Below are 21,283 nucleotides of genomic sequence, written 5' to 3' on the forward strand. Positions count from 1 at the left end.
TTGGCATATTAAACGTAAAGCAATAACGTTGTACAACACCACAGCCTGGTTTTGAAAGGAACCACATTGCAACATTACCTGATTGAAAACCCTGATCCTTGGAACTGGACACTTCAGCTTCTGATTTTTGCAGTTGGTAGGTGACAGCAGTGGTGCTGCTGGCAGGCGGAGAGTTTGAAGACCCCGTCGATGCATAACTTGAACTGGGAAAATATGGCACATATTGGCTTTGTCCAAGTGATGTGTAGGAATGATACTCCTGTGTAAATGAAAATGAAAAAGGATAATTTAAGTTTAAAAAAAAAAAAGTGATTTCAAAAGTTAAAATGACGAACCTAAAAACAGAAACAAAAATCATATACCTGATTTGAACTGCTAGGAGCTGCAACATTGGCAACAACAGCTCCACCAGAATAAATACCAGTTCTTGGGAATCCTGCACCTGTCAACAAATAAAAATGACAGCAATTTCAAAATTATAAACAGTACAGTCATACTCTGATAATCCACTATCCATTATTGAGAGATTGGGATGGTTCGGCTGATGTCTCACCAAGTGATGCTTGCTGTGCACCCATTCCATTCAGTGGAGCATTGCTTCCCAACCCCCCTTTCAACTTAAGATAGGACTTAAGAGTGCTGGAGTAACTCAACGGGCCAGGCAGCATCCCTAGAGAACATGGATATGCAACGTTTTGGGTCGGACTTAAAGGGATGCTGTCTGAACTGCTTAGGTACTCGGGCAATTTGTGTCTGTCTTTGGCATAAATCTGCATCTGCAGTTTCTTGTCATTCCCTTTCAACTTACCTGGTTGACGGGAATATTTATCACACTGCGTAACATCCCGAAACCAAAAAGGTGAATTCGCAGAGTGTTGAGACATTAGTAACATAAGAGGAGCCTGGAAATCCAACAATTTAGCACCGTCAAAATCCGAGGGTGCTGGATTAAGTTTTACTGTTTAAGAAGGAACTGCAGATGCTGGAAAATTGAAAGTAGACAAAAGTGCTGGAGAAACTCAGCGAGTGCAGCAGCATCTATGGAGCGAAGGAGATAGGCAACAGCCGGAACCCTTCTTCAGACTGATAGGGGGTGGGGAGAGGCGGGGGGAAGAAAGGAAAATGGAGGAGGAGGAGCCCGAGGACTGAGGGAGAGGTAGGAAGGGGAGGAGACAGCAAGGGTCAACAGAATTGTGAGAATTCAATGTTCATGCCACCAAGAAGTATGGTAGTCCAAGTTTAATGCCATTGAAGCACCTGCATGCAGACACCCACACCAAACGCTCATTACAGTGGAGAGGTACGGAGAGACATTTACCTTGAACAGGATATGTATAATAAGCTGGACTGGTTTGGTCCGAGCTAAATCCCGTACTGTAACTGAGGTATCCAGGGTGACTGTGTGTGCCATCTTCAGTTTTCACACCAGGCCACAATGCATCTGAGATTAAAACGATGAATCCAAATATGTGTTACACACTTTTTACATTTCACAAGGTTACCAAAAATAATAAAATATTAAATCGCAGATTGGTCAGTACAAATGTCAAATCAAAGGTATAATCAACATTATGGGTTCTAAAGCAACCGGAACCATTTCAGATATCAGTCTTCACAATTGCATACTATTTCTATCCTATCAGAAATTGCAATAATGTGACCCCATTTAAAACAGAAACCAGTCAGCAGCAGCTGCATCTAGCTATGGCCTTGCTCTTTATTATAATCCCTAAACCAAGGGTTCCCAACCTAGGGTAAATTGTTTGGATCTGTTCATCATTAGTTGTTCATAAATAAGTGAAATAACATTGTGATCAGCCATGATCACAATGAATGGCGGTGCTGGCTTGAAGGGCCGAATGCCTTCTTCCTGCACCTATTTCCTATGTTTCTATGTTATGTGCTATTAAAGTTGCAAGGGGTAAACGGGACAAAAAAGGCGGTGAACCCTTGCCCTAAACACTCAAGTGTGGCAAATTCTGTAGTAACTTAATTTACAGTTTTTGGATGACACCACAGCAGCAGGCCGGATCTCGAACAATGACGAGACGTAATACGTGATAAACAGCTCAGTAGTATGATGTCAAGTTCCTTAATGTCAAAACAAAGGAACAAGTCATCGATTTCAGGAAGCAAGGTGGTGTTCAAGTGAAGATGGTTGGGAGCCTTACGTTCCTTAGTGTAAATATCACCAACAATTTAACCTGGCTCAACCACATTGTCGCCACAGCCAAGAAAGCACACCAATGCTTTTACTTGCTCAGATGATGATGGAAATCAGCATATTCTCAATGACCCTGAACAATTTCTACAGATGCACGGCAGAGAGCATATCGGGATGCATCATAGCTTGGTATGACATTTGCTATGCCCAAGGCCACAAGAAATCGTACAGGGTTGTAAAAGCAGCTCAGTCCATCACACAAACCAGCCTCCCACCTCCCCCATCCACTCCACCAACACTTCATACTGCCTCAGGCAAGCAACCGACAGAAACCAAGGACTTTCTCTCTTCTCCCCTCTCCTGCTGTTATCAGACTTTAAATTAAGGAGGTATTCCTGTTCTCCCAGTCTACCTTGATGCCCTTGCACTTTTTTTAAACCAATACTTTCTCTGTAACTATATTCTTCACTCCGTTTCTGTTCTCTGTCTGAGCTACCTGTTGTACCTATGTATGGTATGACTTTATTCATGTATGGTATCTGCCTGGATAGTGGGCAAAACAACGTTTTTCACTGAATCTCGGTACATGTGACAATAATAATAATAATCCAAAACCAGCACCAATCATGCCAATGCCCAAGTTTTAACAGAGCCCAATGTGCAATGTTTATCTCATCAACAGAAAAGTACCATGAAGAGAAAATGAAAATAAAAGATGAATTGGATAACAGGCCAATTAGTATACTAGTATTTCAATCTAAGATGGAGACACAAGAGACTGCAGATGCTGGAAACTTGAACAAAACTATCTAAACCCAGTCCAGACCCAAAGGATGCACACTTTCTCGCCCCAACAAACAGTCAGCCGAATTCTAGTGACTCGAAACAACTTTGTTCCTCATTGAAAAGATATTTCTCATGTCTGCATCCGTTCAGGTAGATCACAGATACAACAGACAGGAAGAATTAATGAAAATGTGCACAATTCTAAATAAAGTCGTAACATGGCCAGAATTAATATTTGGGTCTATGTTGTGCTCTGAACCTTGAGTTGAATACATGTAGTGCGTGGATTGTTTGCTTTCAGCCAAATTCTGTAGTGGAATCCAGGTTAATTAGTTGTGAGTATCATGTATATTGCTGGTTAGATACAGATTAGTGCAGCAACAGCCTCCTCTAGTGTAAACTGACTTGGAGGGAGATTTATTTTCAGTTTTACATGTCTGCCTCTAACTTGCAGAAGTTTCATCAAGAAAGCAGTGATCTAGCTGAATGAACTCAGGGTTTTTATTTGTCATATCCAAATAATCATCTGCTGATGAACATTATTGACCATAACAAAGCTGATTTAAAATCATGGGATAATAATCACAGAAGGCTCATCTACTGAAGATTAATCTACATGCTGGCTAGGATAGACAGGCAAATTATACTTCAAGGGTTAACGGTGGAGATGCAATGGCAAAGATTCATTTAAAGACGGCATGAATGAACTCCAAAAATTGTTCATCCCTGTCTGGCGAAAAAATATAACGGGGAAGGCGGCTCAACCGCGGCTAATGAGGGAAATCAAGGATAGTGTTAAATCCAAGGAAAAGACAGATAACTTGGGCAGAGGAAACCAGAGGACTGGGAGAAATTTAGAACTCAACAGAGGACAAAGGGGTTAATTAAGAGGAGGAAAAAGAGCATGAAAGAAAGCTTGTGGAATATACTGACCCTAAAAGCTTCTTTAGATATGTAAAAAGGAAAAGATTATTGAAGACAAATGTAGGTCCCTTACAATCAGAGACAGCTGCATTTATAATGGGACACAAAGAAATAGCAGAACAGTCAAACGAGTACTTTGGTTCTGTCTTCACTAAGGAAGACACAAACAATCTCCCAGAAATACTAGGGGACCGAGGACCTAGTGGGAGGGAGTAACTGAATGGAATCCACATTAGTCAGGAAATGGTGTTAGGTAAACTGTTGGGACTGAAGACAGATAAATCCCCAGGGCCCGACGGCCTGCATCCCAGAGTATTCAAGTAGGTGGCCCTAGAAATTGTGGATGCATTGGTGATCATTTTCCAATGTTCTCTCGACTCTGGATCAGTTCCTGTGGACTAGAGGGTAACCCCACTTTTTAAGAAATGTAACACCACTTTTTAAGAATGGAGGGAGAGAGAAAACGGGGAATTATACACTAGTTAGGCTTACATCGATAGTGGGGAAGATGCTCGAGTCGATTGTTAAAGATGTTACAGCATCGCATTTGGAAAGCAGTGACAGGATCGGTCAAAGTCAGCATGGAGTTATGAAGGGAAAATCATGCTTGACTAATCTTCTGGAATTGTTCTGAGGATGTAACAAGTAGAAAGGATAAGGGAGAGCCAGTGGATATGGTGTAACTGGATTTTTTAAAAGCCTTTGACAAGGTCCCACACAAGATATTAGTGTGCAAAATTAGAGCACATTGTATTGGAGGGCAGGGTATTGACATGGTTGGTAGACAGGAAGCAAAGAGTAGGAATTAACGGGTCCTTTTCAGAATGGCAGGTAGCGACTAGTGTCCCAATTCTCAATTTAGCCTCCAGTTTTTTATCAAGTATTCATTCGCATTTATTCAATTCCAAACCATAACCTAATTAGTTAAGTAGTGCTCATAGAGCTTTAGGTTCTTTTGCCAATTGGTGGGGACCCGGTGGAGAGTGATTTGCTGCCGGCTTTTCTTACCATCCACAGCAACTGCTTTCCACATAAAAATTAAGAGTTGAACTATACCTCTCTCAATACAGATTTTCACATAACAAAGGGCTTTTTTTCAGCAACCTAATCCCTTCAACCTGGGCCAATGTTGGACGTTCAGATCATGTTTCAAATCGCAACAAATTGAAAAACATTTTCACCCAGACAATATAAAATCTTTGAAACGTGTTACCAAAAGAACTGTGGAAACTCAGTTGCTGAGTCAGACTTTGATGGATTTTTTAGATATTTATGAATTAATTTTTTCAGTCGTTGAGTGTATTGGTCAGAGATTCGTGGATTTTTAGAAATTTATGAATTGATAAAGATATTCAGAGGATCAAGGGACGAGGTTATTGCATGAACGAAGTGATGTTGAGTTGTGTTGTGGTGCCTGGAATTGAGCTTCATGTTCCAAGAGCGAGAAAATGTATTTTATAGATTTAGAAATTTAAAACCATACTTAGAAAGCCAAAGATCCCATTTCTTTAAACTATTTGTTCACTTGTCCCAATGCTTCAAAAGATTTTATGCACAATTTAAATAGATTCTATCACTGCTGATAGTTAGTTTCAGTTCAGTTTATTGTCACGTGTACCGAGGTACAGTGAAAAGCTTTTGTTGCGTGCTAACCATTCAGCGGAAAGACAATACATGATTATAATCGAGCCATTCAGTGTACAGATACATGATAAGGGAATAACATTTAATGCAAGATAAAGCAGTAAAGTCCGATCAAAGGTAGTCCAAGGGTCTCCAATGAGGTAGTTAGTAGTTCAGAACTGCTCTCTAGTTGTGGTAGGATCTTTCAATTGCCTGATAACAGCTGGGAAGAAACTGTCCCTGAATCTGGAGGTGTGCAATTTCACAACGTGCTATGTGAGATATGTGCTGTAGTACAAAAACAATGTGTAAACTTTATATAAGCAGCCTTCTAGATCTAGAGCTTTGGAAAGGTTTTTAACCGTTTAATTTCAACTCAAGCCAAAATTAGAATAACTAGACAGCAAATGAATAAAGCATCTTAGAAAATAATTTGATACATTTTATGTACATGAAAAGGGATGGAAGGTCCCCTTACCAAATGGAGGTAGTCCGTAAGGCTGACTTGGTTGAGGATATGCAGTGTAAGATGCTGACTGCTGCATTGCTGAGTATCGTGCCTCTCCTATGTAAGAAGCTTGCACTATTGGTGGAGAGAAAAGGTGCGGATATGGCCTAAAAAGATTAAAGATTGACGAGTTCTGAAGTGCCTTTAAATCATTGCTTACAAGTCTGAAGTAAATTTTAAAGAGTTAAAAACTGTTCTTACTTAAAATTCGCAAATGTGTCAGTACCTTGACAAGTCAATAATCAACAATGATTGCAGGATAAATAGTACAAAGTACTAGATCATCATTAATTCTCTTCTTTTAAAAAAAACAAGAAATTGAACTAAGAATTTATTTCTTGTCAATGATGAAAAAGTATACTTTGTGGTGCCGAAATGGAATGTTAACACATCATACATGTCTGGCAAAATACTAAATGCTATTGCAAAAGAAATGTCCACAAATATTTAGTACTAAAGTCCTCCCTTTAGGGTGCAACCTCAAATAAACTCCAAAGGTGTTAAATGACAACACACTATCTACACAATCCCATTTAGATGGAATTTGAAAAAAAATGTATTCGTTTTTCAGAATGCAGACTTCGCTGGTAAGGCGAGCATTTATTGGCAAGGTCAGCCACCATTTTGAACCATTGGAGAACTTTGAAGAAGATGATTCTCGCATGAATGTTGGACAGGAAGTTCCTGGTCATTGACCATACAAGGAACAGCAATATATTTACAAGTCAGGATGGTTTACTACTGCAGTAAGTTGTGTTCCCATGTCATGTATACATTGGTGGTAAAGTCCACACAGTCAGCAAGATGTTGTAGCAGTAACATCTGCAGGCGACTAGGTGCATTTCGTAGATCAACCACACAATTCACAAACTTTCAGAAACATTATGATCTAGTTGTTAGGACAGCTCATACAGAAAATACAAGAGGATAAAGCAAAGGGAGTAGTATATAGGAGGTAAAACCAAACAAAAAAACAATTAACATAATTATTTTAGAAATCTATTATAAATATAATTGTTGTAATGACAGCACTAGGAATTTTCAACTTTTAACAATTTTTTTTGCTCACTCATCCACCAGGGTTAGAAAGAATGAAAAGTAAAGAGCAATAATCGCATGGCATGCATTAACACAGAAACATTTAAGATTTAAGAGACAACTAGAGGTGAGAAATTGAGGGATACAGAAGAGAGAGAGGATGGTTTGATCTTTTAAGTCAGTTGGGTCTTTCATTTTTTCTAGAAAATATTACATATGTTTATGTGGTCATGGTTTAAAATTATTGAATAACCAAAACTGAGAAAACCTTAGCAATTTCAGGCCAACATTGCATACTTAAACTGAAACTTACTTTGTAGGAAATAATAGGGCATTGTCTTGATTTGGCACTCGTGGATTATAACCCGTGCAGGTTATAACTGCAAAAAGAAGATATGTATTTCAATTATGTGGAGTAGATGCTAAAGATATGGAACCTCATTACTATATTGCTATGTCAAAGGTAGATGTATAAAATCTGTGTTTTTGCAAATCAAAACCACCAGCACTGAGTAAATGTTTTGTGATCGAGTCATTCTTGGTTCCAGCCCACTTCTTGCCTGCACAAACCTGTGAAAGGCCAATTCACACCTGGAAGGTGCCCAGCAAAATGCAAAGAGGCTTCAGTCAACTCATTAGCAAAATCCCACAGCCAGAACCACGTGACAGCTTTTAGCACGAAGCAAAGCAAGGAGGAAACCTTTGCCACGTGTCAATAGTGTAGTGGCACAGCTGGTACAACTGCTGCCTCACAGCACAAGAGACCCAAGTTCAACACTGACCTCGGATGCTGTCTGTGTGGAGTTTGCAGGTTCTCCCGCAAAATAGAAACATCTGAAGATTGCTTACTGACAATAGAAAATCAATTACCCCCTTAATTTCCGCAGTTCTGTGGCAAAAGTTCCAATTTGTAAGCTCCCCGCCACCCCAACCACAGTAAAAAAAACTCCATTAACTGTTTAGAAATCCTTCTAGTCCAGCATCTGCATCACTCAATGTCCAGAATGAGCCTGGGAGCGGGTGTCCAGAGTGCAAACACAATGTGTGACTACAGCCAGGGTGGGGATCTAGAACACGAGAGGTCAAGAAACACGAGTAGGTTTGTGGTTGGAGCCAGGGGTCGGATTGCTTATGTCCTGGAGTCATCCAGCATGGAAAAGGGCCATTCCACTCACTATTTCCTGATCGATTTATGTACATTTAATTCACCAGATATCATACTCTTCTGCAGGTATCAATCAAGGGAATCACACTACCATTCCGACAAATGGAGAGTTAAGAGATGCAATGCCTTGTAGAAATTTAACTTTGTCCTTCACATTTTCCATTTGAAAATGTGTTGTTTTTAAGCTGAAATATCCATGCCTCTGCTTCAATAGTTCTTAGTGTTTCCCCCCCCCCCCCCCCCCCCCCCCCCCCCCCCCCAATCTAAAACACACCTTTCAGATACAGATCCCTCATCTTTTACTCACTCGCGTCTTATTCTCCCAAAACATTGCCCTGCAAATTTCTGTGCACTGACCATGAAGTGACCCTTAGCCACCCAACAAATCCCTTCTGCAGGACACGCTATCTTTAGGGATAGGACCCCCAGGAAGAATAAGAGAAAACACACTCATAAAAGAAAGGACTTTGGAAGTATTTAGCCTAGATTTCAACGCGACACACTTGACTGAAAGCATTTAGAGTCAAAGAGATATTTAGCACGGCCTGACTCATCCAGGTCAATCAAGTTGCCTAATAGCTATTCCCACTCGCTTGCACATGGGCCCATACCCCCTCTGAACCATTCCTATCCATGCGGCTGTCCAAGCATCTTTTAAATGTTGTTATTGTACCCACCTCCTCTGGCAACTCATTCCACATCTGCAACATCCTCTGTGTGGAAAGAGCTGCCTCTCAGGACCCTTTGTAATCTTTCCCCTCTCACCTTAAACCTATGTCCTCTAGTTTCAGACTCCCCAACCCAAGTGATGGGTCTAACCTATGCCCCTCATTTCTCTCATCTTCAACCAACCTACAATCGGAGTCTTAACTTGTGTAAACAGCACATCTTTGCACAATAAAACTACAAAGGTCTTACCCGAGCCAGGAAATGTATCAATGGATCTGTTCCCTGTCGCAGTCTCAGATTCACTGCTCCGAGTCGCTTCACTTTTAACTACATAAAGAACAAATATTATTACAACCAATTTGGGTTCAAAGGAATTCTTTTTTTTTTTCCATTTTGACATAGTCACAATTCTCAAGAAATACTTCATATTAGGTGGCAAAACAGCAAAGGATTATTCCTCTGAAGTAGACAAAGGGAAACAATTTAATATAAATGCAAGAAGTTTAAATCTATTAGGCAGGAAGAGATAGATAAGAAATAGCTTGGGGGGTAATAATGCTATACAGAAAATGTATTGAAGAGAACTAGGAGATTAAGGGAAAAGTGGATCCACAAGTCAATAGAAGATGAAACTAGAGGCAGGCACAAAATGGTGGAGTAACTCAGCGGGCAGGCAACATCTCTGGAGAGAAGGAATGGGTGGCGTTTCGGGTCGAGACCCTCTTCAGACTGATGTCAGGGGAGTGGGCGGGATAGAGATAGAATGTAGTCGGAGACAGTAAGACTGGTGGGAGAACTGGGAAGGGGGAGGGAGGGAAAGCAAGGACTATTTGAAGTAAGAGGTCAATGTTCATACCGCTGGGGTGTAAGCTACCCAAGCGAAATATGAGGTGCTGTTCCTACAATTTGCACTGGGCCTCACTCTGACAATGGAAGAGGCCCAGGACAGAAAGGTCAGGATGGGAAGGGGAGGAGGAGTTAAAGTGCTGAGCAACCAGAGTACTATTCATTGTTTGAGCCATAGTGGTGACTGAACTATTTGCATTTGGAAAGTCAAATAAGGTAGAGAATATTTAATAAATGGTAGGGCACCAAGGAATATGGATGAACAGAGAGACCCCTAGGTGCACGGTTCCTTGAAACTGGCAACCCAGGTTGATAGTGGAGTGAAGAAAGCGTATCGCCTCCTTGCCTTTATAGAGTGAGTTTGATATCTGGAATATGCTGCCAGAGGAGGTGGAGGAATCAGATACAATTACTAAGTTTAAGTGGCATTTACTCAGACACTTAGAGGCAAGGATACAGTCCTAATGCAAGCAAACAGAATTAGTGCAACTGACTTACTAAGGGCCCATTTCTGTACTGTACAATTCAGACCACATGTGGTCCTTGTTTAGAAAGATTCAGTCTGAGAGAGAAAATAAGATAACTATCAGAATCTCCATTTCTAGCAACCCTATTTAAACTGTACGAGGAGATACCGGTCTTCAGGAGAATATAATAAATCAAGAGGCCATTGAATACTCAGTGATCATCAATTCAACTGACCTTCTGCTTCATTCAGCACAGTTAAATTAACAGCTTGACTACTATCCTCAAACTTTTGCTCATCAATTCTGTCAGGTTCACTCTGCAGTCTGATAAAGTTCTGTAGTTCCCTGGATCTGAAGAAAAGAAAAAAGTTATTCTTGGGAACTTACATTTATTATTCTTTAAAACTTTGATTTTAAGTAAGGTATAATTGAAAATGCCGCTGCCAGAGTCTTGACCAACACCAAGAAAATGGACCACATTACACCTGTCCTTAAATCTTTGCACTGGCTCCCTGTGTGTAAGAGGATAGATTTTAAAATTCTGTTACTGACCTACAAGGCACTGAATGGTCTAGGTCCAAAATACATCTCTGACCTACTTGTTGTAATATGAGGCGCCTAGACTCCTCAGGTCTTCAGGGATAGGTTTATTCTGTGTTCCCAGGGTCAGAACTAAAAAGGCTGAAGCAGCATTCGGTTTTTATGCTCCACACCTGTGGAACAAGCTCCCTGAACACCTGAGGTGTGCACAGACTGTAAGCGCATTTAAATCAGGCCTAAAAACACTGTTGTTCACTATAGCTTGTCCATAACCCGACATGCAGGTAATCTTAACCGTCTAATTTTAACCCTTTTATGTACTTTTTTAAATCGTTTTATTGTTTCATTGACGTTGTTTTATTATCCATATATTTGTCGTATTGCTTATTTTGCAATTTTTAATTATTGACTTTTTTTTTTCTTTCCTGTAAAGCACCTTGATTGCTGTTTGCACGAATGGTGCTATACAAATAAACTTGCCTGCCTGCCTGCCTGCCTGAAGAACCACCTCCACAACAAGAAATAACTGTGATTATTCTAGCTGATCTCCTTCCCCACTATTGAACAATTCAGTAACAATATAATTTAACTGCCAAGTAATCAAAAAGCTACAAACATTAGATCCTGGAAATCAATAGACAATAGGTGCCAGAGTAGGCCATTCGGCCCTACAAGCCAGCACAGCCATTCAATGTGATCATGGCTGATCATCCACAATCAGTACCCTGGATATATTGCATATATCAGGAGGTTAATGACCTGAAATGCAAACTTACACTCTTCACAGATGCGGTCTGACCTACTGACAATGACCAGGTTTTCTGATTTTGCCAACAATGGAGTAAGATCGTCCCGGCAACGAAAGGCTCAAGGCCCCCCGACCACGGGAGAACAAAGAAGGGAAGAGATTGAACTTTTTTTCACCTTCCATCACAGTGAGGAATGTGGAGTGAGTAATCATCAAGTATGCAGATGATACAACGGTGATTGGCCTCATCAGCAACAACGATGAGTCGGCCTATAGGGAGGAGGTCCAGCTCCTAGCAGCATGGTGCGCTGACAACAACCTGGCCCTTAACTCCAAGAAGACCAAGGAGCTCATTGTAGACTTCAGGAAGTCTAGGGGCAGCACACACACCCCCATCCACATCAACGGGACGGAGGTGGAACGTGTTTCCAGCGTCAGGTTCCTGGGGGCAACATCTCCGATGACCTCTCTTGGACCCACAATACCTCAACTCTGGTCAAGAAGGCTCACCAGCGTCTCTTCTTCCTGAGGAGACTGAAGAAGGTCCATCTGTCTCCTCAGATCCTGGTGAACTTCTACCGCTGCACCATCGAGAGCATCCTTACCAACTGTATCACAGTATGGTATGGCAACTGCTCTGTCTCCGACCGGAAAGCAATGCAGAGGGTGGTGAAAATTGCCCAACGCATCACCGGTTCCTCGCTCCCCTCCATTGAGTCTGTCCAAAGCAAGTATTTTGTGTGTTTTGTAGCTTTTTAATGATATGACCGAATGGCAAATCAAATTCCTTGTTTGTTGCAAAACATACCTGGCTAATAAAGTATGATTATGATTTTTTTTTTTCAATTATTGTGCAAAATGCTTACATTAACATTAAAAAAATTATTTGGAAATTTGCGCCAATTGCAGCCAATACAACATATCAGTGCACAGAACCTAAATGTAATTTCAGAAGCCCAATAAGCTCTTCGCAGACTTACTCAAAAAAGGTAGGCAAGAGACGGTGAAGCAATGCATTTTTGATAGTGGAGGGGGGAGGGGGGTTTCAAGGAGGTGCAGTGGATGAATCTGATATGGGGAGGGCATCTACTATAAATGGTGGGGTCCGAGGCAGTATTGAGCAATGAAAGAGATCTTGGTGTACAAGTCTAAAGATTCCAGAAGGTGGCAGTACAATGAACATGGTGAAGAACACATAAATGATGCTTGCCCTCATTAGGCAGAACATTAAATATAATGCAAGGACTTGATACAACTTTACTAAAAATTAGTTAGGACCAAGGTGAAATTGTATGCGCACTATAGGAATAATGTGGGGAGGGTGCAGGGAAGAGTCACCATAATGTTGCCAAGGATGAATCGTTCAGTTATGAGAAGAGGCAGAGAGGCTGGGGTTTTTCTTTGGAGCAGAGAAGATTGAGGAGTTCCTGAGAGAGGCATACAAGATTATGAGCAGCATAGGTAGGGTTTACTATTTCCTATGGCAACCTACCTAAGACCAGAGGGTATACGTTTAAGATGACAAGCAGGATATTCAGAGAGGATCCAAGGAAGATATTTTTTCACGATCAGGTTGGCAGCAATCTGCAAACATTGCTCACACAACACTGAAGAAGCATTTGGACAAAGATCTGAATTGCACGATAGGGCTGGCAACAGAAATTAAATAAATCTCGATGGGTAACTGATGATCCGCATTGACATGGTAATCAGAAAGGCTTCATCCCATCTTATCTACAAGATGTTTTGCTCTATCATGTTTCAATAACACAATTTGGATGAAACACAAGCGAGGAATTAAGGAACACTATTTGCATTACATGGGCCAAATTGGTTCATGTAATTTTGATTGGGAATGAGAGAGCCACTTTGATGTTATATTTTGAAATTGTCACGCAGACAAACAGTAAGAGGAACAAAATAAAACCTGTTCCCAATAACATCTCCACCTTAACAGATACCATTGTCTCTTAAGAGCACAGTTGTTACTTTAACCACCCCATGTCATTGAAATTGCAAACAATCGCTTCTAATGACACTTATGCAATAATACTCAATTACATAATGTAATATATACTCTTTGGAATTTTTAGCTTGCACTAATATAACACTAATATTATTTGCTCACTGAGACTATCTGGAGAGGAACCCGAGACTAGCCATTTGAGGCAAATCTGAGAGAATACAAGCATCAAACTGGGTTACTTTAAACCAGGGACTTCCACATAGACAAAAAAAACAACCCGACCTTGACGATTCACAAAATATTTGCAAAATATTGGCAGAGTGTTCAAAGACTAATTAAATAAATGGGCGAAGGCAAGCTTGCCAGCTAGATCACATGCCCTGCAGTACTGCAAAAAAACCAAAACAAAACACATGTATGAACTAATTTACACACCTTAAACTTTGCTCATCTGAGTTATCCACATCATGGCGAATTTTTTTCACCTGCAAAAATAAAGTTTATCATACAATGACAGGGTTTAACAGTTTTTAAAATAGGGGTATTTAAGATATACATGCATTGTAAGGCACGGGTTATATTCCCCCCATCACATTAAACAAAAGTTATTGAAAGTACAGAAAGCATACACAAAGCTGTCATTGTGTGATATATATTAGAATTAAAAAGGACAAGTATTACAGAAGGTTCAGCCGGTGCTACACCAGTGCATCCTCTCTTGCGTCTTTGTTGACACCACCGTCAACATGATTACTATTTTCTGCCTTGTGCTTCTCCTTAAATGTATCCACAACCATTCCCTATGGTACAGAGATACACTTCCTCATCACTCTGGTTAAAAACTTTCTTGTAAATCCCTTGTTGAATTAGAGTCATAGGTAACAGGCACTTCAATCAAACTTGTCCACACCGACCAAGATGCTCCATCTAAGCCAATCCCATTTGCCTGCGTTTGGCCTCTATATTCCTCCAAATCCTTTCTATCACTGTCCCTGTCCAAGCGTCTTTTAAATGCCACAATAATACCCGTCTCAACTAGCTCCTTTGGCAACTTGTTCCATATACCTACTACACCTTGAGGGAAAACGTTATCCCTCAGGTTCCATTTGATCTTGCTTCTCTCACCTTAAACTGGTGTCCACTGGTTCTTGAGTTCACTGTCTTGGGTAAAAGACACTGTGCATTCGCCCTATCTATTCCCCCCAGACTCCTGCGCTCTAAGGAACATGCCCTTCAGCCCACCGTGTCCGTGCCGACCAGCGATCTCCGCACACTACCACTATCCTACACACACACTAGGGACCCCCAATTAAGGGACAACTTAGAATTATACCAGGCTAATTAATCTACAAACCTATACTTTTTTGGAGTGTGGGAGGAAATCGGAGAAAACCTACGCAAGTCACGGGGAGAACGTACAAACTCCATACAGACTACTCCGTAGTCAAAATCGAACCCTGGTCTCTGGCGTTGTAAGGCAGCAAATCTACCGCTGCGCCACTGTGCGCAACCTCTCCCTATAACTCAGGCCTTTGAGTGCTGGCAACTTCCTTGTATATCTTTGCTGCACTCTTTCCTTGCTGAAACAGGTTTATCAAATTTCTTAGATCGGGCATTTCTTAGTCAAGGAGATAAAAGGTAGAGATGGAGGAGATAAGACTGTGAGCATGTTAGCTTAATTTATAGACACCAAAAACATACTTTAAAATTCTGAACACTAGTAGTACCCAATGAATAATATGTAACTTGTCTCACTCACCACCCCCATTGAACAAAACATATTAAAACATCTCAAAAATAATTGGTTATATTGACACTTACAGGTCGTTCCTGTGAGTCCTGAGGACCTTCCATTAAAGTGGAGGACTGGTGCTTTCTCCCCTTCGCAGATCAAGACAATGTCACTGGTTTGTCTTGAAAGGCAAGGTCTGTCAGAAAATTAGGAGTCTTATATAGTGTCATAGCAGTTATCTGTTACAGAATACACAAGCTGCAGATTTATTTCAATGTCAAATTGCATGTGATGCCGAACCAGCAGAGTAAAACGGTATTAACTGCCTGGAATGAAATTATTAAGTGTGCTTTATGGTTAAGCCTCGAAATATCCATTAACTAATTGCAGAGCATTATATGTTCCATGACCATGTGCACCAAGTGAAATATCAAGGTCAACTACAATGTGCAAGTCCAATTCTAGACAAACAATCCCCCAGACTTGAGATCAATTTACATGACTTGACTCATGCTTAATAGATAATCTAGTATCAAGTTAGCCACAGCACCATAAAATCCAATTTTCTAAGTACACGTGAGTTGTGACCCCCACAAATTCAGGTGATCTATATTAAGAGGGAATATTTTGTGAAGCAAGACATAAAGCAGTAACATACAAGCTGGTTAACCTCAAATTTCGGTGGGATTCCCACCAAATACTGACATGCATGCACATAAACTTTCCTCCAGCACTGTTAAAGAAGTCTGCTGAGAAGTGGGGGTTAAAGAGACACACCCTGTAATCTTCTAATCTAGCCTGGATATGGCAATGGTGCCAGCGAATGGCAAACATTATGCAGAAGTTCAAAAAACTAATGCAAGATCACGATCAAGAGAGTTTATTGTCATGCAAGGATAAATCCATCAACTAGTGGCCTGTGATTTTTTAATAAATGTTAAAAGGAGGGAAAACCTGTTAGTGTGAGAGATTATAATTAAAGGAAAGACGGTATAGATCAGCTGAAAGCAAATTAAATTTCACTAACTTGAATGCTTGTGATATGTAACTACGAAGGTAGAGAAGCGGGTGATATTTATTTTTAATGTTAGAAGCCCCCCAACAAGTCTTATTAGAAAACGTGACAAAATTGAGCGCATGAAGGAAAAGTATGCTCCCACACAACTCCTTAGCACGTCAGCGAAATGGCCTTCAAAATGCAAAAAAAATGAATACAGATGGCAAGAAGCAACAAGTGATTTGAAATGGTCATCCAGAATGGGCAAGATTCAGCCATGTACAGGTTTCGCGGGTCAACGAGAATGCAGGAACAAAGAGGTGTTGGTGCTACTTTGAAGATGCCTGGAAAGGTTAGACTTTAAAGATACAGCGTGGAAACAGGCCCTTCGACCCACAGAGTCTGTGCCAACCAGCGATCATGCAATACACTAGGACTACCCTGCAAACTAGGGACAATATACAATTTACAGAAGCCGACTAACCTCAAACCAGTATGTTTTTGGAGTCGTGCTTGTAGAATTCGGGAAAGAGATGCAAGCGGGCGGTGCAGAGCTGGGGAACTATATGGTTGAAGGCTGTGATGGGGAGATTGCCAGAGATGATGAGATCAGTAATGGTCTAGGTAGGGGTTGATGGCCTGGTGTGCACGTGTAGAGCCATGGTCAAGGGGTAACATGCTCTCCTTAACCACTCTTCCCACACTTCAAACCTTTAACTTTCTTGCTAAATCTGCTGCTCTGTCCTTTTCCTTCTCCGGCTTTTTCTTTGTTTTACAGCTCTTCATTGCTCTTTCATACACGTGTACACTTGCTGAGCTCCGCCACCCTTGCTTCCCACTTAATATGAAAGTTGAAACCTTAAGTGGAAGCAGTTAAGGTGTGTAATTAAATGGGCTCAGCTGTCAAGGGAACAGAATCTGCCTTCAAAAAGCAAGATATTTGAGCATTACTCTCTGCCCATTAGCTAATTTCGACTTGTTTACTGATTTAACAATATAGATCTGCAGATAATGTTGAGATTTTGCCTTTTAAGTTCATGTTGTACATAGCAATTGTGAACACAGAAACAAACACTTCTAATATACACAGCATAACATCGGCATACAACCTAATGGTATGAACATGAATTCTCCAATTTTAAGTAACTAACCTACAACACACCCTCCCCTCTCTTCCCTGTGCCCTACCTGTGCTCACACCCATTTCTTCCCTTCCATTGGCTTCACAATTCACACCACTTTTCACCTTTGTCTCACATGTTTTGCCTTTTCACCTCTGACCTTTGTCCAACCATTTGCTTATCAAAACTCCTCTCTCGTCTGCATCCATTAATCATTCACCAGGTATTGTTTTTAAAATTGATGCTTTGGACTCTTTCCATGGAATACAAAAGATGTACTTTGTAAAGAACTGGAAAGAGATTGATCATACCAAAAAACAGATGGATATTCCTAAAGAATTTGCACAATTTTCTTTGACTGCCTAGATTTTGCCAGTTGCAATAAAGCACAAAATGCTGGAGTAACTCCAGGCCAGGTTGCATCTCTAGAGAACATGGATAGGTGATGTTTCTGGTCGAGACCCTTCTTTAGATTTTCCGTCCAGAACTAGGCCTGGACTCAAGGGTGAGTTCATAAGTTATAGCAGGAGAATTAGGCTAGTTAGCGCGTTGTCTACTCCGCCATTCAATCTTGCCTGATCTATCTTTCCCTCTCAACCCAATTCTCCTGCCTTCTCCCCATAACCCCTGCCACCCGTACCAACCAAGAATTTATCAATCTCCACCTTAAAAATATCCATTAGACTTCTGTGCCAATGAGTTTCACAGATTTGCCACCCTCTCTGACTACAGAAATTCCTCCTCATCTCCTTTCTCAAAGTACGTCCTTTTATTCTGAGGCAGTGGCCTCTGGTCCTAGACTCTCCCACTAGTGGAAACAACCTCTCCACATCCATGGAGGTGGTTGACTGCCCCGACCTTCTGGCGGCTGGGGGAGAGGCGAGGATTGGTGGAGTCAATGATCGTGGCCCTCGGGCAGCTGGAGTGCAGGGAAGGGGCATGGCCTGGAAGCGGCTGCAGAGGCAAAAGGTCCAGCCTGGAAGCAGTGTGAGCCAGGGGGGCAGCCAGGGCTACATGTGGTTGGGGAGGTGGCAGGAGCCGTGGTTGGGTGGGGACTGCTGGGGAGGTGGTGCTAGCCGGGGATGGCGTCGGCAGCCATCAGTAGGTTCATCCACTATAACTGAAACTCATTATAAAGAGGTCCGTTAAAACAAGGGTTTACTGTACATATATTCACTCCCACAACCAACAGAACTAGTTTCCTCTTTCTCTCTCCATATTTTAAAAATGTTCTTTCGCTTTTGTGCTTTAGATACAATTCATTATAATACTGTGAAGCTATGGCCACCGTGATTTGTGTACTTTCTGACGCAGGGACCGAATCTATTTATGGTAAAAACAGAGCTCATTCATTACCAGAGGATGGCCAGTATTTAAATTTCAGAATACAAGAGAACTCACACAGCCTCAGCTGAGAGCTACCAAAAACAACTGTCCCCACCCCCATCTGAAGTTCTAAATAGTGAGTACAAACAGAACATATCCACTTGTTGATATTCCAGTATCACAGTAAAACAATATGTTCATTTTCAAACTAATGAGGTACAAAGAGGATGCTCTATTTTCCTAAACAGACCATTATCTCTGGACAATAACCCTTCTACCACCACCCTCTGTTTCCTACCTTCAAGCCAATTCTTTAACCACTTCGCTCACTCACTCTGGATCCTATTTGAAGCAACCTACCAGACCAGACTACCAGCTTGTCAAAGGCCTTGCTTAAGACCAGACAAAGTCTACCATACTACTCTCATCATTCTGCTTGCTCACCTCTTCATAAAACAAATTGGCAAAACATGAATACCTATGCACAAAGCTATGCTGAGTATCCCCATTGAGTCCTTGCATTTCCAAATGCATACAATCACTCCCACCACTGATACAAGAGGGTGAGGCAGCATCTATGGAGCGAAGGAATAGGTGACTTTTGTCTGAAGCAGGGTCTCGACCCGAAAGGTCACCTATTCCTTCGCTCCATAGATGCTGCCTCACCCGCCGAGTTTCTCCAGCATTTTTATCTACCTTCGATTTTTCCAGCATCTGCAGTTCCTTCTTAAACACTGATACAAGAGTACTTCTTGTTCCCAGGCTTTACCTTACAGCCTTTCTTAAATACAGGCACAACTTTAGTCACATTCCAGTCTTCCGGCACCTCACCCATGACTATCAGTGATATAAATATCCCTGCTAGTGGTCCTGCAATTTCTTAATTTGCTTCAGGGATTTATCTACCTCCAGCACTTCCTCTACTGTAATGTGGACTCCCTTTAAGAGATGACTATTAATTTCCCCGTTCCCGAGCGTCCAAGTTAAACCATGGAAGGACATATACAGTAAATGGCATGGTTCATGGAGTGTTGTTCAACAGAGAAACTTAAGGGCATATGTATGTAGCTCCCTGAAAGTGGCAACATTGAGTAGTGAAGGTGCATGGCATGCTTGCCTTAATCAATCAAACCTTTCACCCCATCAGCTGTCGCACATAATCCTCCAAAATTTCCGCCACCTCCAACAGGATTCCACCTCTAACCATATTTTCCCATCTCCACCCCTTGCCGCCTTCCGCAGAGACCGTTCCCTCCGCAACTCCCTGATTAACTCATCCCATCTCACCCAAACCACCAGGTACCTTCCCCTGTAACCGCAGAAGATGCAACACCTGTCGCTATACCTCCTCCCTTGACTGTCCAGGGACCCCGACAGTCCTTTCAGGTTCACTTGCACCTTCTCCAACCTCATCTACTGTATCCGTTGATCAAGATGTACACTCTTATACATCGGTGAGACCAAGTGCAGACTGGGCGATCGTTCCACGGAATACCTTCACTCAGCCTGTGTGAACCAACCTGATCTCCCAGTTGCTGGACACTTTAATTCTCCTTCACATTCCTATACAGACCTTTCTATCCTCGGTCTCCTCCATTGTCAGAGTGAGGCTAAACACAAATTGGAGGAACAACATCTCATATTTTGCTTGGGCAGTTTACAGCCCATGGTATGAATATTGATTTCTCTCACTTCAGATAGCCCCGCAATTCCCTCTCCATCCCTCCCCCACCCAATTCGCACTAGCTTCTCATTTTCACCCTACAAACAGCTTTCCTTTATAATCGTTACTTTTTTGCATATCGTTCATTCATTGTTCTTTATCTCTCCACATCACCGTCTATATCTCCTATTCCCCTTATCCCTAACCAGTCTGAAGAAGGGTCTCGATCTGAAACGTCACCCATTCCTTCTCTCCAGAGATGCTGCCTGTCCTGCCGAGTTACTCCGGCTTTTTGTGTCTGTCTTCGGTTTAAACCAGCATCTGTAGTTTAAACCAGCATCTGCAGTTCCTTCTAACACAAAGCATTAAATATAATAGTTGGGGCATCAAATTACAGTTGTACAATAAGTTGATTAGGTCACCCTTAGAATATTGTATGTAATTCTGGTTGCCAGACTACAGAAAGATGTGATTAAGTGAGAGAGGGCACAGAAAAGATTTACAAGGATGTTGCCTGAATTGCAGGGCTTAAGTTACTGGGACTGTTTCACTGGACAAATGGCCTGTTTCTAGTTTAGTAGCAGTAGATTTTTTCACAAGATTAATGTGGCATTGCACACTTCTGAAAGGACAACAGGTTTGATTTCCAACATTGCTAAATGGTTGACAACTTCAGGATGGGTAATCCAATTGAACTGCATGATTCGTTTAGACTGAGCAAGACGATAGAGGAAAGTGGAGTCATTGCAGAGAGAGATAGCTCCCAAAACTTAAGATCATTGCAGTTGAAGAAAATGTGGGTATTTCCACTTAAATATCTTCAATTAATTCTACTTTCTACTTCTATACAAAGAATGGCAACAGCAGTTTAAATAAATACTGAAATACTGAATATTCCTTGTATGTGAATACTTGGCCAATAAACGTATTCATTCATTCAACTTTCCCATGGTTGGTGTACTTGTTCTTGCTTTCTGTTGAAAGAGCTTTGAGATAAGCT

At 41.4% G+C, this 21,283-nt stretch overlaps 1 protein-coding gene across 4 annotated transcripts in view; it reads right to left on the reverse strand.

The window, feature by feature from the left end:
- The window catches only part of eya3 (EYA transcriptional coactivator and phosphatase 3), a 39,422-nt gene that overhangs the window by 12,878 nt on the left and 5,261 nt on the right, over nucleotides 1-21,283 (reverse strand). For 2 of the 4 annotated variants that reach the window (XM_055656571.1, XM_055656570.1), the window contains exons 2-10: nucleotides 15,266-15,372; nucleotides 13,880-13,929; nucleotides 10,426-10,541; nucleotides 9,127-9,204; nucleotides 7,357-7,423; nucleotides 5,976-6,112; nucleotides 1,319-1,441; nucleotides 363-442; nucleotides 79-259 (exon numbers count right to left, since the gene is read on the reverse strand). In XM_055656571.1, coding sequence (XP_055512546.1) covers nucleotides 79-259; nucleotides 363-442; nucleotides 1,319-1,441; nucleotides 5,976-6,112; nucleotides 7,357-7,423; nucleotides 9,127-9,204; nucleotides 10,426-10,541; nucleotides 13,880-13,929; nucleotides 15,266-15,298 — 865 coding nt within the window. In that variant the 5' untranslated portion in view covers nucleotides 15,299-15,372. Of the gene's footprint in view, nucleotides 1-78; nucleotides 260-362; nucleotides 443-1,318; nucleotides 1,442-5,975; nucleotides 6,113-7,356; nucleotides 7,424-9,126; nucleotides 9,205-10,425; nucleotides 10,542-13,879; nucleotides 13,930-15,265; nucleotides 15,373-21,283 lie in introns of those variants that run through there. The other 2 variants (XM_055656572.1, XM_055656573.1) reach the window with 2 other exon arrangements.

Source organism: Leucoraja erinacea, chromosome 26, assembly GCF_028641065.1.
Source record: "Leucoraja erinacea ecotype New England chromosome 26, Leri_hhj_1, whole genome shotgun sequence".
NCBI classification, from domain to species: Eukaryota; Metazoa; Chordata; class Chondrichthyes; order Rajiformes; family Rajidae; genus Leucoraja; species Leucoraja erinaceus.